This window comes from Bacillus rossius, chromosome 6 (assembly GCF_032445375.1).
Source record: "Bacillus rossius redtenbacheri isolate Brsri chromosome 6, Brsri_v3, whole genome shotgun sequence".
NCBI classification, from domain to species: Eukaryota; Metazoa; Arthropoda; class Insecta; order Phasmatodea; family Bacillidae; genus Bacillus; species Bacillus rossius.
This window is the reverse complement of record NC_086334.1, coordinates 34698375-34721040: the sequence shown is the minus strand read 5'-3', so window position 1 is coordinate 34721040 and position 22666 is coordinate 34698375. Positions and strand designations below refer to the sequence as shown.

The 22666-nt window shown below is 37.6% G+C and overlaps 1 protein-coding gene across 1 annotated transcript in view; it reads right to left on the bottom strand.

The window, feature by feature from the left end:
- LOC134533022 (ADAMTS-like protein 4) overlaps positions 1–22666 on the bottom strand; it is a 359582-nt gene that overhangs the window by 304755 nt on the left and 32161 nt on the right. Inside the window, exons 2-4 of the mRNA XM_063370161.1 lie at positions 9935–10073; positions 8316–8418; positions 364–503 (exon numbers count right to left, since the gene is read on the bottom strand). Of these exons, the coding sequence (XP_063226231.1) occupies positions 364–503; positions 8316–8418; positions 9935–10073 (382 nt within the window). The remainder of the gene's footprint in view (positions 1–363; positions 504–8315; positions 8419–9934; positions 10074–22666) is intronic.

Sequence of the window (22666 nt, the reverse complement as noted above, 5' to 3'; positions counted from 1 at the left end):
GTTAAGGATAGGACGATGATAGGAAAAGTAGGAGAAAAGAATGTGAGTGTTTCAAGTTTAATGTGCCTCGAAAAAGTCAAATCGATGGGTTGTTCTAATCGATTTGTAAGAGAGATTTAGATGCGGCGCAAGCGTACAATGAGCGTAACGGGACACAGCGCAAACGGGACAACGTGCGCAACGGGACACTTCTTCGTGCGTGAAGCCGGCGTTCATCGATTTGTTAGACGTTGTCACGTCAAAAATAACCTTAGATAATAATTTATGTTTTTTTTTACCACTATTGACTGTACAGTTGTGTCATAAATGTTTCACTTGTTTTGGAATGATGAACGTGAGCGCTCGAAGGGACTAGACACTCACCTTGCACAGCCCGCTGACGCACACCCAGCGGTCGCCGGCGCCGGCCCCCTTGCACGGAGTCCCGTCCACCACGGTCTGGTTGAGCGTCGCGTAGAAGCGCTGCCCCACGGCGCGGCAGTTCAGCTCGCACGGGTTGGGAGCTGCGAACACGCGCTCCAACTTTCAACCATCCTGCGTCATCTCAGAGCTTCACTCGTGGCACTCGTTGGCAGTTCGTCATTCGCAATTGATAAACATAAACTTATTTTTCAACTCACGGCCAAATTGGAACTAAAAATTATTCTCAATTATTAAATTATATATTTAACTTTCACTCGTTTCCGCATTGTAAATTAATTAATTGCAATAAATAAGCATATACTTAATTTTTAACTCATGGCCACATCTTAAATTAATTAATTTCAATAAATAAACATTAATAGTTAAGTTTCCTTCATGGCCACATTGGAAATAAATAATTACAATAAATAAACACATACTCAAGTTACAACTCATGGCCACATTGTAAATTAATTATTTGCAATAAATAAACTATACTTAAATTTCATTCATTGCCACATTGGAAATTAAATGATTGCAATAAATAAACATATACTTAAGTTTAAATTAATGGTCACATTGAAAGTTAATTAATTGCAATAAAAAAACATAACTAATTAAATTTCATTCATGGCCACATTGTGAATTGATTGCAATAAATAATCAAACTTCAGTTTCGTCCATAGTCCATTGGAAATTAGTTAATTGCAATAACGTTTATCAGTTCTAACTCACGTTTAATAATCACCCCCAACCCCCCTCAAAAACCTAATCGTTATAGATGAAGAAAAGGAGGTTATGGACAGATTTCCGCTACCTGGTTCTCCTAAAACCCAGTTCCAGAATTCGATGCCCAATTCTGGTTCGACCCTTGGGTCCGGTGTGGTGGCAATGAGGCAATGATTGCCCTGTGGCAAGGGAACTGTATAAAACGTAGCACGAATAACACTGACAAAGTATTACGTAGAGTTTATTTTTCATTTTTTTAATTATTCAAGTGGTAAAGAAAGATAGTAGATACAAATAATAATCATACATAAATAATATCTTTTTTTTCACACACTAAATTTCTCTTCTATTTAAAACAGTGCAGTTCCCTTTAAAGGTAGCCTTTACATTGACGATAAATAAGTCACATTAGCAAACATGAAAGTGGCAGAGATACAGTTGGTCACCCCATGCTTTTCTCACGGCTAAGTTTATTGCCACTCGTAAGTATTAAGTGTTAAAAATTTACATGCTTCATATCAAGTCGTTTTAATATAGTGTAAAGAGATTCACTGCAGTAAAACACAGTAACTTCAGGAAAAGTTGTGGAGCTACGCTATTTGTCGTAATCACGCATTGCAAACGAATTTGAGGGTCTTAGTTAGTTAAAAAATTGCAAGTACAAAAGGAATATCAAGCTTATTTCCTGCTTCACTTAATAGGTAATGTAAATATTTTATTTAATCAGAAACTAGACTCTGAAAAAAACGTAGCAAATTTTACCATTTTTACACCGCTATAATGTGCAGTTAGAAGTTTTTTCGTCACAGGAATCCTCTGATTTTGTTTGTAATAGTTTAATCAAATTACCTTTCGATTAAAGGAAATCTAGAAATTAAAAAAGTGCGTTAAGAGACTTGGTAGGGCAATTGGTTACCTATTAATTTTAAACCCGTTTATTAAATTTTGTAGTTAAGTAACACGGTGAACCTCATCAGGACTTTACATACTTAAGAATAATTTATTCATTTAATATTTTAAATAAGATTTCTGAAAAATAATTATTTTTTGGTTAAACAAAAAAACTAGTTTATAATTCGTTGTTTAACTGTGTCGCATAATTTTTGAAACCTTTAGGGAACATTTTTACTAAACTAGTACATGTTATTTTATACATACCTATGATTATAGCCATGTATTTTAATCGTAAAATAATGTCAAAACATGTTATATATGAAATTAAGAATGCCACTTTAAACTGAAATTCTAGTCACCATTGGTAGTCAAATATTTCGACCCGTTATCTAACAATAAGAATGGAACTACCAGTAAAAAATTTTATTCTACAATGACACTCGATAAATGGGTTGATTTCAATTAATGAAGAGTGCACTTGATTTATGTTTAAGTGAAAAAACTCGAACAACTTTTCTATATTAAAGTTCTAGGTTTACAAAGGCGATTAAAATCTTAAAAATAAAAATACACATGTGCCTAACATAATTTGTGATACTTCCACTCAGGAGGATGGGAAGTAAGAACCAATGGTTCTTTCCCAGCGCCCGACATGGTTAATATCATTTTTTAGTCAAAAGTCGACGTACGTTTGTTTTGAAGACACTATAGGTAATCTGATTAGCTTACTTCTAACAACTGAACAGAAATTAAATAAAAATAGTCACTGAAAAGTTTATGTTCTCAACTTAACAGGTAATGTGTAAAATCAAGTTTGCAATTTTAACTACTCTACATATTTAGGATTAATACAATGGAGAATATTTCATAAAATACATAAGAAAATTAATGGTTTATCGTTATATGATATATAACTTGTGTCTCAGTAAATTTACGCAATACTTGTCCAATTATACTTTTACGACCAGGACATGATAAATACTGAACTGGTAGGTTTGTGTGCTCATTGGAAGTGGTACATAATTCATGGCTATCAGGAAAATTGGAGCATTACAGTATGAATTGTGTTCCATATGCATGCAGATAATCAGACCAGCCGAAATGCTTTCTGCTCTGGTGAATGCGTGTGATTCCCATTAGCCACATAGCGAACGAAATTTCATGGACGCATCTGATTCCAGTACACAGCGTCAACTGAATTTAGCTTCGCGTGGACTTTCACTGAACGCTTCGGCTTGCTGTATCTGGTTGGTCGCTCTTCTCACTTTAGGTTTATGATTGCACTTTCAGAATTGAGTAACTTAATTTTCAACCAAAAGTTCACCCACAAAGTTCGGCATCGAATTAAAACAGCCACGTTATCAATGGAAAAATATTAACACGTGACTTTTTTTTTAATTGTTAGTAGTAAATCACTGCTGAAAAATACTTCAATATAATTGATTGGTGAACTCATACAGAAAAGAAAAATTTGTTACAAATTTGTTGAACCTTTAATTAAACAATGATTTAGTGTAAACAGTCGAAGTTGTAACAAGTAATTAGTGCATGAGTGTGCGCAGGTTAATATATGCAACTATTTCTCAATAATTGTTTCTTCGGAAAATATGATTACAAAAATTAATAAAAAAATTCGTACTTTACGATCCCTTATTTTTAAAATTACAAGACTATTTTAACTATCTGGCTACCTGGGAAAGAAGGAATATCATATTTTTTTCTAAAACAGTATGTGGGTGGGCTTATTGTTAGATGCTGATATTATTTATCACTATAACATTTTAATTGACATAATTCCCAGCTATTTATAGCATATACATTCACAGGAATAAGCAGATGCTGAAAGGAAATGCAAGTTAGATATTTGTACTCAACTGAAGAAATTACTAAAATGCTCCTCTAGCTAGCATTAAATCTATCTGCGTTTATTTAGCGATGGAAAAAAAATTTTACGCGTTTGACGCTGTAGAGGTCTATATATGTATTTTGACTGAACAAACAGTGTTCGTCTTATCGGCTCAGTGGCTAGTAGTTCTCTAAAGTGGTGCTAATCATGTAACGTTTATACTATTTTTGCATTACAAAGCGACGTAAAACTGAATTTGTGTTTATATTTTTAGTTACGGTTACATTATTTTTCTTGGGTAAGATGAAACATTAAACGTAATATAACTTATGATCACGCACAAAGTTTTGAATCATAATTTAAAAATTCCCTATTTGTAAATATTTTGCTTGCATTTTCTATATTTTTATACACACATATATGCATAATAATTTATAAGTATTTTTTAGCAAGGTTTATTCAATTTGAGAAAAACCAAAGTGTTTTTTTGATATTACGAAAACAATTTTGGCAAAAGTAGTTTTTTTTATCAATGACTGAGTGTTTAACGCGCCAATTTACCTCACCTTTCATTAAGTTTTATTACTCGCAAGCAGACGTGCTTCCTAAGAAACGAGATGAAGCTTCTAGTTGCAAGGCCAGAATTTGTTACCAGAAATATTCTAAACGAGCTCTTAGAATCTTTTACGTCAAACTTATCAAGAAGGAGACGGGAAAAACAATGACATAAAATTCGAAGTATTCTTGCTGTTTATATTACAGGAATGAAAACAAATCTAACCAAGCAACAAGAGCGTGACTGTTTTTTTTTTTTCAAGTATTGTGAGGTTAAACTGTCTAGGCTTCTCCATTAAGCTGATATGAAAGTTTTACATTTGCAGCATTTTACGACGTTTACTCTACAGTAAATTATGTTGAAAGGGAGTAAAGATAGTAGGAAAGCCAAATCTATTTAATAAAAACCCATTTTTATTTTGTGTTTAGAGTACCCCGTTCCCCGTAAAAATATAAATCCATCTAAAAAAATATGAAAATTAAAGAGTAGTAAATTGCACCTTTACAGAGTTAGAGATTTTACGAGACTTGAAACTCGGTTTTATCACTGTCGTTCAACACTCAATCATCGAGGCTTCTTTAACTCCTGACGCTTGGGCAATCCGCACAGCTGTTCAGAGAAGCAAATTGCAGGGTAACAAATATACAGGCGCTGTAATAAACGTTCAGTGCTAGCAATGATGCTTTAAAATAAGAGTTGTTCGCTATATAAATAACTGATTAAACAATTTTTTTAGTATATTTTCTTTGTATATTTGTATATAGTATATTTTCTTAGTATATTTATATTGGCATTTCTCATCGCCTATAAAAAAGGTCCAATAAAAAAAGTAATTTCAATAACAGTACAGAATACTAGGTGGCTCAACTTTTAATGACATTTTGCGAGTTGTTTCCTGGTCAAGCGAAAGAGCAGTTTGCCGCGTGAGTGGGCGAACTGATGGAAAAGACAAAGTATTTACGGACTTTTTGACGGAGACTGTGCCTAAAATGAAGGAAGGCTTCTTCATAGTTGAAGATAGTTGGATCTCCATGGAAACTACGCCGGCACCTCACCTCCTAGTTGTGTGCTCTGTTGTGAACATTGTAAACAGGCACTTGTAAGAAAGAAAAGTGTTATTAATGTAGAATAAAGATACGCAAAGAAGATGAACTCGTTACCAATTATTTTATTCATATATATCTGTATATTCATGTAGTTCCCTGAATGATTAGTAACCAGCATCATTGGTAAATTTAAGGTGTAAACTTTCAACAGTTGTGTCTGACTTCTAGCATGACCTTCTCGTGAGCTGGCCCTTCATAGGAGTAGCACGCAACCTCTCTGCCACGACGTCGTGGTAATCATCACGGATATGCCTGTGCAACCACAAAGCAAGGAAGGTAAAAAGTTGCAACACAGTGCTATAGCTAACGCTCTTATTTTCTTTTGGAAATCAGTGAATTTTGCAGTATTTTTTTGGCAAATTAACAATCTAAAAGTTGTTAACTTTTTGAAAGAAAATGTTGACTACCTTGATTTTTTTGGTTCTATTTGCTGGAAATATTCGCCGCATTGGTTCAGATTATCCATTTTCCAATACGAAACAAACAAAAAAACTATGTTAAAGTGCTTAATATTTATTTAAAAACATGAAAAACTACATAGCCGCAAAGTATTAGTGATGAAAACCATAACTTCAGTTTCCGTTTCAAAAAAATACACACGAGCACACGACTGCATATCTGCACATGGCAGCTATGCTTATTTCATTGTAACTAAGAAAATTGAACAATGTAAAAAAAAAATCCAAATTATAATAGTTTGAAATTTTACTCAATAAGCCACTCCGATCATACATCATTCCATAAACTATGAATTATTAATGTCTGTAGAATTACATTTTTTTATTTCAGTCATTACGTGTATGTTTTATTTGTGTTTAAAACTTAATTTTTGATGTTGGCATTTCTCAACCGCACCATTTTTTTAGATAGCATATTCCGCCTGTTCAGTCCCCCCCCCCTCCCCACAAGTACGTGCAACGCCCTGTAAAACCGAGGGACGCGCATCCGGCAGGGGTTGGCGCCGGCGGCATGGATGTGTTTTCCCCCCTCCCTTCTCGGCGGCTCGACGGAGATTACCAAATACCCTGTGCTACCCCCACTCACTCCGGGTGCCGTTAATGTTTCCACCCCCCACCCACGCCCGTCGTCTGGTTTCGCGGCGGGAGGGCTGCCGTAGACACAGCAACGTGTCTCGCTACCACCCTCCCTCCCCGCTTCACAGACCCTGTTGGTCCGTATCGGATGCTTCCTTAAGCCGGCATCACACGATGGAAGGTTTCACACAGGCTCCACTAGAAGCTTCCAGCAAAACTGCTAGCCAAGCCTCTATAGCAGCAGGTATGGATGTTTCCACGGAAGAAACCATCACACGTGGAATTGCGACTGGTGTAGGCCTAAGTCGTACGAATGGTTTTGTTATGATAGTGAATATTTTTTTTTTGTATTTTATAAATATGGAGGTTTCTCATAATTGTCGCATAATACTGTAACTGTTTCAACAGACCACTTGTTCGCCACGTTTCAAATCAATAATGAACGAAACTTCAATCATCCAAAATAAATTACCATTTTTAACACTAGGGGCACAATAACACTTAATTCTGATTGGATAAAATTTCCACCATCTACAAAACTTTCCACATAATTTCGAACTCGGTCAATTACAACCACTTTCATGGAAACGGTCAGCGCTCTGCTAATTCTTCCACTTTAAAGCTGCCATGGAAGACCTTGCAAGAAAACTTTCATCGTGTGATAGAGGCTTTCACTGGTTCAACCAACCTCCGGCGCTAACCATAATTTTGTTAATGAATTTAATTTTTGTGATTAATGATTGTAAATTTTATTTATCTCGCACGATAAATAACGGTTATCACTTTGTATGTATCATTACCAGAATATCTGCTGGATCAGCTTTGAAATGTAATGTTTTCATCTGTAAATAATTTACGAAAGTAGTTGAACCGATTTGAAGAGGGATTTCTTCACCTCAATGTCTACCTATCTTTCATTTTATCGCTTGTTTATACTTCACGCCATACAGCACCACAGGTCATGCGAAGGACGATAAACTATGGCTCGGTACTCGTTTAACCCTGTGGAACCATTAAACTTCTTCCTGTCCTATGCTGTGAACTGAAGGATCCGCGGATTCCAGTGAACACGATTAGAAATAAATATTAAATCATTGTCTGAAATAACTGATAGTTATTTGAAGATATGCTAACTACAGAAACTTTTTTTTTGCTATGCTAAACGTGTCGAAATGCTATTTGTTGCTCTAAAACGGTTTGACTAATTTGTTCATTTTTCAAAGACTTTTTAATAATGCCTTTTGATAGTTATCACAGTTGTGTAGGCACATTATGAAAGAAAAAAATATCCATTCTAAACACCGGTTATTATTTTACAGATCAAACTATTTGTAGCAGTCGGTCAAAGGCATTCCGTTTATTAATTTCCATGGTCGATTATAGCTCAAAATTTTAATATTGAGAGATATCTTTAAAAAAATGAGCCAGAACAATTGTTGAAACCAAGATAGGGTCTTTCCGACAAATTTTCTTAGAAGAGATAGGCTAATAGTATATTGTCAAATGATGCTCTTGATTGAATACAACAAGAAACTTTATTTCCAAAAATCGTATTCCAAATTATTTTCTTGAAAACCAAATTTTTCTTTAATAGCTTTATAAACTTGTTTCAAATTTATAAAGTTGTGTCCATAACTTTAGTGCTGTTGGCATATATCTGGCAACAGAGCATAATGAAACAAGGACAGCGCCAGCAGCAGAGAGAGAATCTGGAATCTACAGCCACGTGGCCTCCGGGAGGTACCTACCGTCGAGGAAAGGCTCCCAGAGATAGGCGCGGCCCATGAACTGCTTCCCGTTGAACTTCTCGCACTGCAGCTGCCGGAAGTCCTTGGCGGGGCCGGGGCAGGCCTGCGACACACACACACACACACGAGCGGTGTGCACTTCCGCCTGCACTCTGCCTCGGCGTCTCTTCGCCGCGAGACGTCGTCAGAGACGGCCAAGTCTCTGCTGCAGTCTGCAGGTCTGCACGTCATCCAACCACCAGCACAGCACTCGTTGTAGCAAACACAGCATAGGAGCAGCAGTCAGCACCGTCCCACTGTAGCCAGAGCCTTTACACACGACCACACACCGTCATCCGAGACTGGAAGGAGGGGAGTAATCATCGTGGCCTATAGAAAAGAAACCATTCTGGCATTCACTTGGAGCAATCTCGGGCAAAACGTGGTTAAATTACATTAAGGATTGCCGAATCTGGATTGGAGCTGTGGTCCTTTTAGTGTGTGAGTTCTAGCACTGAGCCGCTTTGCTCCATAAAGAGTTTTTTTTTTTTGGTGGGTTGAATATGAGGCTATGCCCAAATTCCAAAGAAAGAGGGACCTCAGATATTATAGTGAACACTAAAGCCCTAGTGTTTCAACTTGTTGATAAATATGGGCTATGCTTGCTACATGACTTGAACGTGATAGACAATTACAACCACATTTTTATTTGTATCTCATAAAGTGCTCGAGTCTTTTAGTACAAATTTACAAATATTACCTTAAGTGGGACTCAAACCCAAAAAAAACTTCTCACGCAATATGCCGGTGAGTAACCAAACACACTCCTCGTAGTCAGTTGCTTCGTGTCTTATGAGTATAAGTGAGGTTTTTCCTACTAAAGAGAGACAGGCTCATTTTAGAGGATGAAGGGGATAAGTTTCTTTGACAATTAGGACATTCTAGACGGAACACAAAATTACACAGAAGACGAATGTTGAGGTCGGACTTGGCCATGGCCTATGGTATGAACCATCCAATAATTTTCCAGGAGTTATTTCGAGTTGCAACGGAACATCGAAGACAGGATGGCTGGACTGTGATTCGAACCCGCGTTCTTCGTCATTAGGGTCCAGTGGATTATCACCGCACCGCCTGCGATCAAAGAAGTAAATACTACTTTTACGTACCAAATCAGCAATCGTAGAGGATTTTGTACAGAGATTTTCTAGTTAATTGTTTGGCGTACGAGTTATTTGCATGCTGTTTATGTGGTTGCATATGAATTTTCAGAGTTATTTGTAAGTTTCAGTGTTACTAGTTTTTGAAAAAAAATGTTATTTTACTGTACTTCATCATTTTTGGGAAACCTAAAATGACCACATCCTCAGTTACAACCACAAATTTTGCAGATATGGTAATTTTTTTTTTGTTTGTTCTTTTAGCAGGTACAGGTGCTCATTATTAAAGTGAAGTGTTCATTGGGTTCGGTTACCTACATTTGGTCCCAGAAGCCAAACACCTAAGCTTCACGAGCGCAAATTTCTAGAGCTGGGGATGTGCGGAATTTGTGCTTCCCGATGACTGTCTGCCCGTGTGTCCCGCTTGAGTTCCGAGGCTGTCGGGTCAACACTCGGGACCAGCGACGCCGGTGTCCGCACCTGGTCGTTGCAGATGTGGAACCTCTTGTAGACGCCGACGCACTGGCTCCTGGGCAGCTTGTGGTCCCCGGGGCCCAGCGTGGAGTTGGAGTCCACGGGCTCCGCCCTCGTCCGCCGCCGCTTGCCGCGACCCTCCGTCCTGCACACGAGCACGCGCGCCGTTCGTCAGAGGATGGGTCCAAGAATTACTGTGCCGTCAGTGCTTGCTGGAGGGGCTTAGGCCAGCGAGTTCTGTCGGTTGCTGAACGGGTTTAAGGGTTGTTGTGGTGATGATGCTGGGAACGGGTTTTCCTCAGCCTCACCTCACAGTCTCTACCCAAACACCTCTGAACCGCGCTGAAATGGCGTATCAACTTTCCTTCACGCCAAAGACTCCCTGCCCTGAAGGAGTGGTATATGCCGGTCCCACAAGGGGCATTATCTGGCGTGTAATAAATCCGCAGAGCGCTAGTTCTAATTATATATAAATAAATGAAACAATGAGTAGCATCGAGTCATCGAGGTCATTATACATAACTACAGGATGACAATATGAGAAATAAATATTGACCAAATTATTGAGCGAGAAAAGGCAGGAACACCACGAGAAAAAAAATACCCTGGTTAACAGAATCGTCAGGCACATTTCCCGATTGCGAAAAATCCTGGGAATCTAACTCGGGTCTCCTCAAAGGAAAGCTACTGTACTGACCTAATTTTATTTTATTTTTTCAAATTATGTTTGGCTTGTTGGTTATTTCCAACATTCCTCCTTTTAAACCAGTAATTGAGATTATTTTACTTGTGTGTTTCATTGTTATTCACACATGTGTGACCAATTTAGACAGTACAAAATGAATCCTTTCATTTTTCGGGATTCAAACCCAGAACCCCAGCACCAAAAGCTGGCATGCATCCAACTGCGGTAAGAAGTCTCACTCAGCTAACGATGGCCACTACTCACAAAAAAAAATTGGCTAATCAAACCCAGGAATCTTCAGAAAAATAGCAAAATATATATACATATATATAAATACAAAATAAATACAAAGGTTTGGAAATCTAAACGATGGTGAAAATTCACGCAACCCGTATCAGGATGATGAGGTTCAAGGAAACGATAATTTTTTTTCAGATTATAATTAATTTTGTTCTGCGGAGTTTCGTGGTAATGCGGTCCGCTTGCAAAAGAAAGTATTTTGTGCAAACCTCCTGCTCGCCTAAACTGTATGCACAGTTTTTTAAAAAAATGAATACGTTGTCTGAAAAAATTTATGTCCAACGCAAATAAAATTACCACAAAATTCACTAACATAAGGCATTACATCACCAGGAATTTTACTCGAGCAGTAAAAAAAATGCTGAAAGGACCACTCACTGTAAAGGCAAAAGTAAAGATGAAAATAAAAGCTTTATAGAACGCTGGAAATGCTTTATTTTTATTATATTTTTTTACCGTTTTCATCTTCGTCGCTTATCCGGTACATCCATTGACTACATCCTCCTTCACAAAACAATGAGGGCTTGTCTACGAACCTCCTTGGCAAACAGGCTGGCGCCAGCTCAGCCGGCAACCCAGTGTCACCAGTAGTATAGGATAGTATTTTCTGGCACTGGCGCTGGCGCGTGGAGCCTGAGCCGGTGTCCGCCATATTGGATTGTAACGCCACGGCGGCCATCTTGGAGGAGTGTAACGGGACATAGCGTAACGGGACAAGTTTGACCTTGACCTTTGACCCTCAAAATTCGCCAAAATTGGGCAAAAATTGCCCAAAAAAAATTGCACGAAAAAAAAATTCAAACATTCTGCTAGCTTGTGAACTTCTCATTGTTGAGCAAAGATAGAGTTCTAGTACAAGCCAGAATGTTTGAATTTTTTTTTCGTTTTTATTTTTAATTTTTTATTATTTTTTTTTGTATTTCATGATATTAAAGAAAACTTTTCGGCGGTTTTCTCCGTGTGCTCCTGATTATTCTTGCCAATATTATGATGGTTTTCTCCGTGTTCTTGCGATCACTCCTGCGGTTTCGGTCAAAGGTCAAGGTCACACCCATCCAAGATGGCCGCCGTGACGTCGCAATCCAAGATGGCGGACCGTGAGAAATCTGAGAAGCACTAGCAGGAAGGACGAACTTTTTTCTCCTTGGATACTATCGAAGCCAACCTCCCTTTGCGATCGATAGTGAGCGTTCCGCATCCCACATTAATGAAATAGATATTATTTACCTGCAAGCAACACGTGGCGACATCTGTTGACGACAGCCAGAACTACTTGCATCAATTTGCTTTGCATTAGATAACTTAACTCTCGCTGATGAAATATTTCAAAAACTCTATTTAAGAAATGGTTCCAATTGGAGAAAACTGACAGTTTGTATCTAACATTAGTCACAGAAGCTACCATGGATCGTGGTTTGTTATCTGCAGCTGAATCGGAAGGAAGCCGCTGTAGATACTGTGGCAAGGATTTTGCCATGAGAAGGAATGCTAGACGTCATGAGAAGAATGATTGTGCTAGAAACCCACTACGCAACATGTTAAGCTGTAATCGTTGTAGCAGGTTGTTAACACGAATTGACAGCTTAAAAAGACATGGTAGAACATGTAAAGTCAAGACTACTTACGGCATAGAGGACACCGATGGATCCACTAGACTAAAGAAGAGTGATCTGCATTACGACAATAATTTTCCTTGTCCTGAGCGTGATGGTATTAGCTCACCCGATCGTGAGGAAGAACATAAATTGAAGGATGCTAATGGCTTCGGGAAGACTGAAACTAATGGAAGTATCAACACCGTGAAAAGTGAGAATACATTCAAGCCTATATTCAGTAGATCCTCCATTCTTTGTAAAAATGATGGACTCCTAAAAAGGAAGCATGAAGACACTTCGACATCATCGATAGCGAATTCATACGGTAATCTGGGTGAAGAGGATGTCTTCTACAGTGATTGTTACAGTGACTCTGAGGCTGTTGACAAAGGCATAGACTGTGATGAAGCACCTAGAGCTGACAAGATCGAAGAATGTGGCGATGTCCTGAGACCGAAACGATGGAAACGTCGTGTTATAATAAATAAATCTGATAATGCTTATTATGATCACTGGGACGATTGTGATATTGACAGTATTTATAATAAACAAGCAAGTAAGATGGTGGTAGAAGAGATTGATTACACATCATGGAAAGATCCAAACATATTGGTTGACCGGCTAAGACTTCTACATGGCTCGCTTTGTGCAGGAAACTATTCGTGCATCAAAGAAATATCCTTCATACTCAAGGAACTGAGGAAAGCTGGCTACATACAATAATGGCTTCCTTTACTTGTATTTGTGTAATGTTGAGAAGTAATTAAATATTGAAAGTAAAAATTTAATGTTTTTATTTCTTGTATTCTGATTTCCAACTAAGCCTGTGTGTTTCCGCTAATGTATGTGTGATCATTCCGTTTCCTGTGTGTACTGTGTGTACGTTCCGTTTCCTGTGTGTACTGTGTGTACGTTTCGTTTCCTGTGTGTACGTTCTGTTTCCTGTGTGTACTGTGTGTACGTTCCGTTTTCTGTGTGTACTGTGTGTACGTTTTGTTTCCTGTGTGTACTGTGTGTACGTTCCGTTTCCTGTGTGTACTGTGTGAACGTTCCGTTTCCTGTGTGTGTACTGTGTGTACGTTCCGTTTCCTGTGTGTGTACTGTGTGTACGTTCAGTTTCCTGTGTGTGTACTGTGTGTACGTTCAGTTTCCTGTGTGTACTGTGTGTACATTCCGTTTCCTGTGTGTACTGTGTGTACGTTCTGTTTCCTGTGTGTGTGTACTGTGTGTACGTTCCGTTTCCTGTGTGTGTACTGTGTGTACGTTCCGTTTCCTGTGTGTACTGTGTGTACATTGCGTGTTGGAGCCGAGTAGACTTGTATCCATGTAGCTTCATAGAACTGTAGTTTCGTAGCCATGCGCTCGTTTAGACATGCAGTCTCGCGGTCATGAATAACTCTTAACCAGCTAGATTTTTTAAGACTCGTAGCCTTGTGGCCTCATAGTCTCTTAGACACGTAGAATTCTAGCCGAATATATTTGGATTTGATGATACAAAAGACAGTTGGAGCCTATGACTGTAGGAGCCAATGACTGATGGAGTCACTAGACTGATGGAATCAATAGACTGATGGAACCAATGAATAATGGAGCCAATGAATATTGGAGCCAATGAATATTGGTGCTAATGACAAATGTGCTGCCTTTTCGATGATGGTGCTGCCTTTTCGTTGTCGGTGTTTCCAAATGTGCTGTCTTATCGTTGTCGGTGCTTCCAAATGGGCTGTCTTTTCGTTGACGGTACTTCCAAATGTGCTGCCTTTTCGTTGTCGGTGCTACCAAATGTGCTTCCTTTTTGATGATGGTGCAGCCTTTTCGTTGTTGGTGCTTCCAAATGTGCTGCCTTTTTGATGATGGTGCTTCCAAATGTGCTTCCTTTTTGATGATGGTGCTTTTAAATGTGCTTCCTTTTTTTTTGTTGATGGTGCTTCTATTTTTTTCATGTTGTTTTGACTCTAGTATTATAATAAATTGTTCTTGATTTGACTAGCGTATTATTCCAGCCGGTGCATGTATATAAGCGGGTCCTAGACAGCAGGACGCTCAGTTTGTTACTGCCGTCGACGGTGTACGGATCACCTAGTTTGTTTCTTCTGGTGAATAAGTCGTGTAATTGCCTAATCTTGAGACTTCGATGGCATCTTTACCGACTTTAACGTCGAACTCGATGGAGGATGCACCATCGACTACGGGAACCATGACGTCAGCGCCGACGATTTTGGAGCAGATCCCGTTGACAACGCCTCTGACAACACTGGAGGAGACTTCGATATGTGCTGATCCACCATCATCTGAAGTTTCGTCAGCATTGAATACTTCAATTAATGAAGAGCGTACTTCGCATCAGTGCAAATACTGTGGTGCATCATTTACTATCACCTCAAATGCTCGCAGACATGAAAGAAGCGGTTGTTCTAATAATGTTCAAAGAATACAATTTCAGTGCAATAAGTGCAATAAACTAATTTCACGTCTCGATAGCTTACATCGTCATTATAAAAAATGCTCCGAGACGTATAATGAACATGGTTATTGATTTGACTCATGTGTTGTACCGTCTAATGAAACTATATAAGTGATATGAACTTCCGTCCGTCTCTGTTTGTGGTGATGAACGGATCGGATAGACATTTAAAGTCATGTAAAAGGCTTAGTCCGTACAATAAGAAGACTGTTTGAACCGAGGAATCCAAAAAGGCTTTAGTAATTTGTCAGTGTTTTTTTGTACTTGTAGTAGTGTATTGAATTTATGTAATAAAATTTTTTAAAAGAACTTGCGGTGTTTTTATTTTCTCAAACCTGTCGCTTTTGTGGTATTTTTTAAAATTAAAGTTGTTTTGTATCGGTCAGGGATCGAACCAAGGACCTTATTCGATCTAATCAATCAGTATATAGATTACAAATTTATTTAATGAATTTTGAACTTTTTCCCGAATCTCTAGCATTAAAATTACGAATTTCCAATATGGTGGTCTTGATGTCTGATAGGATGATGGTAGTAGAGGATTTAAAGTCTCTTTAAATATGTTGAACATGGTTTATTGAAGTTATTATTTTTTTCTCATAAAATTAAACATTATTGTAACGATCGAGGGTCGAACCAAGGACAGGAATCCATCGAATCAATATGTAAATTAATGAGTGATTTATTTAATGAATTTTGGAACTTTTCCCGAATTTCTAGCTAAATAATTACGGATTTTCAATATGGCGACCAAATTTGAAGATGGCGGGTGTCACAGTAATAAATGATTACTGCACTCTAGCGGATAAGAACTAAACTAACATGGTGTCAGCGCACTCTCGCCGACGAAAACATGATGGTGGTCTCCAGCAATGAAGACAAGATGGCGGACATGACGTCATACTAGGTGACGATATATATGCTTTGAAAAAATTGGTGGGATTCAGTCTGCCTGCAACCACCATTGAGGAAGGAGCCTGTTGCCATTTTTAATTTTTTTTGCACTAGTCGGGTTCGAACCGAGGACTCCGAACTCCGTGTCGTAAAAGTATATTTTTTATAAGTATTTTATTAAAATTTTATTATTTGAATTTTTTTATAAATTTTAATTTTTTTTTCATTAAAATCGGATAATAAATAAACAAGTTAAAGATGGCGGCCGTAACGAAAATTGCAACGGTGACGTCATAATCCATGATGACGTCAGAGGCTTATCGTAGGCTGTAGACATGGATGCTTAAGCCTACATATGGACATTTCTAGCCGCTGGGATTTTTAAGGACTAAAAACGGGAAATTTTCCCTCGAAACGGGAATTTTTCTCTCGAAAACGGGAATTTTTGAATTGTGGAATTTTTTGAGATTTTTTGGCGGAATTGTTTTTCACAGAAATGGAAATTTTGGCGAATTTTGAGGAATTTTGGGCAATTTTTGCCCAATTTTGGCGAATTTTGAGGGTCAAAGGTCAAGGTCAAACTTGTCCCGTTACGCTATGTCCCGTTACACTCCTCCAAGATGGCCGCCGTGGCGTTACAATCCAATATGGCGGACACCGGCTCAGGCTCCACGCGCCAGCGCCAGTGCCAGAAAATACTATCCTATACTACTGTCACCAACTTCACCGCCGTGCTTACAGAAGCGGGACTTGGTTTTTTCTTTGGTTGAAGGGGGGGTGGAGGGGAGGAAGACCGCACAACGATGGGCCGTGCCGGCAAGCTTAGTGTTGACACGTGACTCAAGGCGGTATTCCACGACGTTCGGGTAAGATAGCGAATAAGCACTGCCTTGTTGGGACACAACCGTAACCTTAACACGCGGACCGTATTCCAGAACATGTCCAAACCGAATCCCGGTAAAGAAACCAATCGGCAGAAGTTTCAATTAACGGTGCCCTGCGCGAGGCTACAAACTAGTTTCAACTCATTCCAGCGGACGTTTCGCAAACCATCGACACAATTGTTACTGCAAAAATTACTAGAAATAGCAGCACCATCGCACAAAAATAGAACCGCTTTTCTAATTTTCTCGAGTACTCTATAAGTTGCGATTTTTTCTTGTTATGACAATTGAAGTGTACAAAATGTATTCCAGGATAGTTTCGCTATCATAATGTTTGTCACACCAGCACACTTGGTACGTCCCCCGATGATCACAAAAGTGACTATATACGAGTTAATGGCGTCAGACGCAGGTCCGCCATCTGGACGAAATCAACGAAAAAGTAAGCTATGCCCATGCACGGAATTTAGGCAACAGAATGGGGGCAAAGGATAGGACACCAAAATCTGTTCCCTAAACATAAAGAGACTGGCCGTGTCCTATCGTGCATTAGGAATACGGTTAGGGTACAAGTGTAGCATGTTCAAAACCTAAACACTTAATTTTTTGTCTTGGAACACCGGCCTAAGCCTTCTCATTTGTTGCGTTGCTCTGGCGGACGCTAAAGGCTAGGTCCAGCATTGCGTAGAAGCCTGTACCTTTCGTATGGTCACATGAACTAACCTACAACTAAAACAATCTTAATTGATCACAAACGGCTGAAGATGCAATAACAACAAATTAACGTCAATTATACATTGTGAACAGTTTTCTTTTTTAAAGAGGTACTTCACACACCATGTGCAACATAGAGCTAATTAGCGCAGAGGTAAGACGATTGCAGTTTTTTTGCATAGTAAGTCGCCAAACTTACATTTCAACGTTTTTATACAATATGGATATGAAGAATTAATAAATTATTGAAAAAAAAAATTAAGTTAAAAGGTCAATCTTTGGTTGATTCTTGACTTGATTTAAATTTTATATAAAAAAATTATTTGAATTTACTAACCCATTAAATAATACTCAATATAAGAGCATGATAAAAGGTTAGGTAAAATTTAGTATCATTTCTTTAAGAAATTTAAACTTTATTATGAAGAAGCCAGTAATTACCACAGTAAAGTTTAATTTATTTATTTAGTTTGATTCTCCATATCCATACTGCACAAAAACGTTAAAACTGCAAATATGGCAACTAAATTTGCGAGAAGTATGCGATGTACATACATAGACTATACACTATTGTCATGCGAAAGTTAAGCAACGCAAAAATTATACAAAATTAGTCACGTCATAAAATAATGACCTGGATCAGCATATACCCCCTTACCGTTTAATATCGGTCACGAGAAATGCTCTCGTGCTTGCGATCACAATGCCGTGTTGCTGAGCACCACAGCCACCCTAGAGCTTTCTGCTGACTGTGATTGTTTGTGTGTTTGTGTGTGTGTGTGTGTGCGCAGACGTATGTATCCGTGTATCACTCCTAGTCTTTGAATGGTATCAACAGATCCCAATTCAATTTCATATTTCAAAAAAATCATTTTAAACTCTTGAATGATGTAAATTTGTCCATGTTAGCTGATAAGCATACCAGCATTGTGGTGATGATAATTTTTTTTAGCAATATTCTGGACAGTATTTATCAAATCAAAATAATCATGGCTATAAGTTTCTAAGTTTTATTACATTTAAAAAAAATTCATGTTAATCGATGGTATGAGTCAGATTGCTACAATTGGAATTAATCTGGCGCCATTTTCATGATGTGGTATTCTTTGTAGTTGGGAATTATTTTAAAGACATTGCGAAAAAAATATGTCAATGGAATATATTTCCTGTGCATGTGTTTTTTTCTCTGTAACTTATTATGCATTTCTATTAGCAACTATAAACCAAAATTACAATAACTGAAAGTGTTATTAGATTCATTTTAAGTTTTGTCAAAACCGTTTTGTATGCACATATATCTGTATCTCAGAGGCATAAGATACTATGTCCTCTTTTGGGCAAAATGCACTTTTAACCATAAAAATTGACCAGTGGTCTGACGTTTTTACAGCACTAAGATAAACGATATGTCAAAAATTCAAATATTTTGGGTAGAAAATATTTTAGTAAATACTAGCGATGGGTATATTTACAATTCTCGAATCCAAATTTCGAATTTGAATCCTCAAAAGTGTCACGAATATGCCCATCAAATCCGAATCTAGTTCTCAAGGCTCAAAAATAAAATAATGTAAAAGAAATGAAAAATACTAATTATGTTGTTGAAACCTTCAACCATTAAAACGCTTGTTTCACAAACTATGTTTCCAGAATCAATACATATTTTAATTTTATTTCTATAATAACATGTTTAAATTACATTTTCTTGGGGATTGGTAACATTATAGTATCTAATAAAGAAAAAAATTACCTAGTAATCAGTGATAAAGTTGAAATTATTAATTTTTTACATTTCTTTTCAAATCATTTTCCTCGAATTTTGAGTCCTTCAGATAATAAGGATTTGGTTGTGTTTGAGGATTTTATTGGCCCATCACTAGTGAATACGTGAGGTACTATTTGAAATTCTTTAAAAATCTGAAAAGTTTGGTTTATGTGACATAGTTTATTGTGCCTCCAAGGTACAGATATGTTAAAGATTGCATCCCCAAGCTCACCCTTTTCAGCCAGTGATAGCTGCAGAGCGAGGGACAGGCTTCTTTTGGCTTGGCACGAGTGACTTAAGCTGGAATGGCTCTACCAGCCGGGGGGTGAGGTGAGAGAGAGGAGGAGCCATTTTACTATCCAGAGGGGTGGAAGGGGTAGGCGGAAAATGTGAAACGTTACCGGATACGGTGGATCTAAATATGCATGCTACCCCTTCGAGCCGTTCCAAGTTCTCGCATCTCAGAGACCACGCTTTTATTTAAGTGCTGAAAGCTTTTATAAGCCGGTAACATAAAAGCTGTTCATCTCTGCACAGAAAAATAAATTCTGTACTTTTACAAAAGATTCCTTTGGAAACCTGTTGCCAAGAAATTGTTTGTAACACTAAAAGAAAGATATTTTATTTTTCTTTGCAAAAGACGTGGCTGTGGTTATTATTTCATATATGAAATAAATTTTTGGAGATAAAACTGATTATGTATTACCAAAATCGGCGCATGATTTAATATTTCAATTGATATTTCATTCAAATTCATTTTTTGAAACCATGGAAAAGATAATCGATCATTCAACAATAAGACTTTATTTTGTTGTATCATGCTTGCGCAATGGAAAGCTATTCATGGAACGGTTTACAAATAACTTAACTGTTGGAGGTACTGGGACACCACAAAGCTTAAATACCGCGGCAAGAATCTGAACCAAGTATTACTGTGAACACTATTTCGTAGTGATACAGTGATTTTCATGTCAATTTACAAATATTGCGCTGGTCTTTTGTTTGAAATTCGATTTTCCAAAGAAAATTGATTGGAACGTTGATGAAAATACATTTTTATACCACTCAATGAATCAACCTAATGTGGGGGGAAAAAAATATTTTTATTAAAGTAAATGTATATTGGTAACTTTTATACCTGAAATCGAAATATTATTAAATGTTTTTGCCAACATTTTTGTGTATATTTGTATACGCAAAATATATTTTCACAAGACTTGTTCCACAATTGTTGAAAAGGTTTTCGTTGATATTGTTTATTCAGAGTCTGTTTTGACCATCATGTAGGTTCTTTTGAATTTACGTGCTATTTTTTTCACAATTATCAGGAATTTTTCACTTAATAATAATTTTATATCATTTTTGGCTCCAAATATTGTTGCCAGATACGTATCTTTCATTTGTAAAATGCCATGCAAGTATTTATTAAAAAAGATTTTTGTTGAATATTATATTACAGTCACTCACTAAGAATCAAACGGTCTCGTACTGTGTTTCCGCAGTTGTTCAACCAGCTTCTTCAGTACCACTTTTAAATTATTCATTTATAACAATATGGAAACGGAACCTAACTACAGGGGGCAGATGGGGCTATTACCCCGGGCGCCGCATTTGGGGGGAGCTAAATTGGAGAGTAATATTTACTGTAGATATTTTCTTGATTATCATAGTGTTAAAACGCCAAAAAATATGTTAGCAGGCAGATGAATTACATATATAAAAATTGGTGCGTGTACTTATGTATGCGCGTTAGAAGTTATACTCAACTAGAGTTATAAAAAAAATTTAATTTTGCATGCAAATAATTAATAGAAATAAAATAATAAAAAAACCGTTGTGATATTTTAAATACTGTTTTTAAAGTATAAATTCAATCAAAATTAAAAAAAAAACTTAGTATTCAATATTAATATATATAGTATATACACGTGTATAGATATAATTATTTGATATAGTAAAATAATCGTGGTGAATTTTAATTATTAATGAATAACAGTAAGTATTCTGAATGCTTATTCTTATTTATTAGTTTTAATTGTTTATCAAATAATCATGTAATAATTTATAATTAAAATAAATTATACATACGGGAACATAATTTCGAAAACACTCCCATAAAAACGGCTAGAAGACTACTAAACCTTCCACAGACACTCCCTGCGAACGGTCATGGAAGCTTACAAACAACCTGACATCGTTATACATACGGGGACATAACCACACTTATATGAATACACTTGAAAAAAGGTTATAAACCATTTCTAGCACTAATATGCACAGAGAATAAATGTTTTTTTTTAATTACATGAACCAGTATTAAATATCAATCACTAAAATATAAGATTTATAAAGCACATGTATAATTTTCATTTGAATGTAACAATTTTTTTTTCATCCTGTGAAAATTTCGTTGTATGGTGAGCGCGCACATCATAAAAAAAATTACTCTCGATGTTGTTTTCATAACGCTCCTAAAGAAGTATAAATTCAAAAATTAATTTATAAAACCAATCACCTTACCTACATAATCATTTCCTCCCCCCCACCTCCCCTAGGAACACTCCTTTCTGACAGTGAAACTTGTTAATAGTTGTTTAACGCTCCGTTTACTCGTGTTTGGGAGCTCTCGGCAAGTTTGCGATATTGCAGATTAACCCGATGATTCAGAGGATGCGGGAGACTCATAGCCTTCTCCCTATCTCTCTATCTCTCGCTCTTATCTCCAGGACCACAGCAGCTCATTGCTGCGAGCGGCCGAAACACCCCTGCCGCGGCTAGTTTCGGAGGTAATTATCCGGAGGGAGCACTCTCGGAAAGGCGTCCTCTGCGGGGCTGAATTCCAATTCTCCGCGGTCCAGGCCCGCATTCAAGACCCCCCCCCCTCCTCCACCCTCTGCAATGTTAGTTCGCGCGCCGAAATTTACCGCCTCTGCGCTCGGGACCCAGATATTGCGTCCGTTGTGAACCCGCCACGAACATTACCGAAACATCGCTTCGCTCGCACCCAAACGAGCCTGCAAAGTTCGCTTTTCGAACCGTCGCTAAACAGAGCCACCTTTGGAAGGTCCGTACCAAGTTCATCTCATGCCTGGAACCGGGCGAAGGGGGAATTTCGAGGAGGATGAAGATATACGCTTAAAAAAATTTTTGGAGCTTAAACTTTGGTCGCTTTCAAAGTTTACTGAACCAACAATCGTTCCGGAATTCTTTAATGTCGCATTTAAGTTAATACGGGATATGAAACAATGGGTTACAGAACGGTGCTTTATATTAGACAGTCAGAGGGCGAAAACTACAATTCAGAAACAGTGAAAAACAAATGACTTTACAGACTTAATTCTCGCATATATTTAGATAAAATCTAATACGAAACACGTCCATGCCCTATGTCAACGGGGTGTACAATTCGGGCATACCCAGACAAAACATTTATCTCA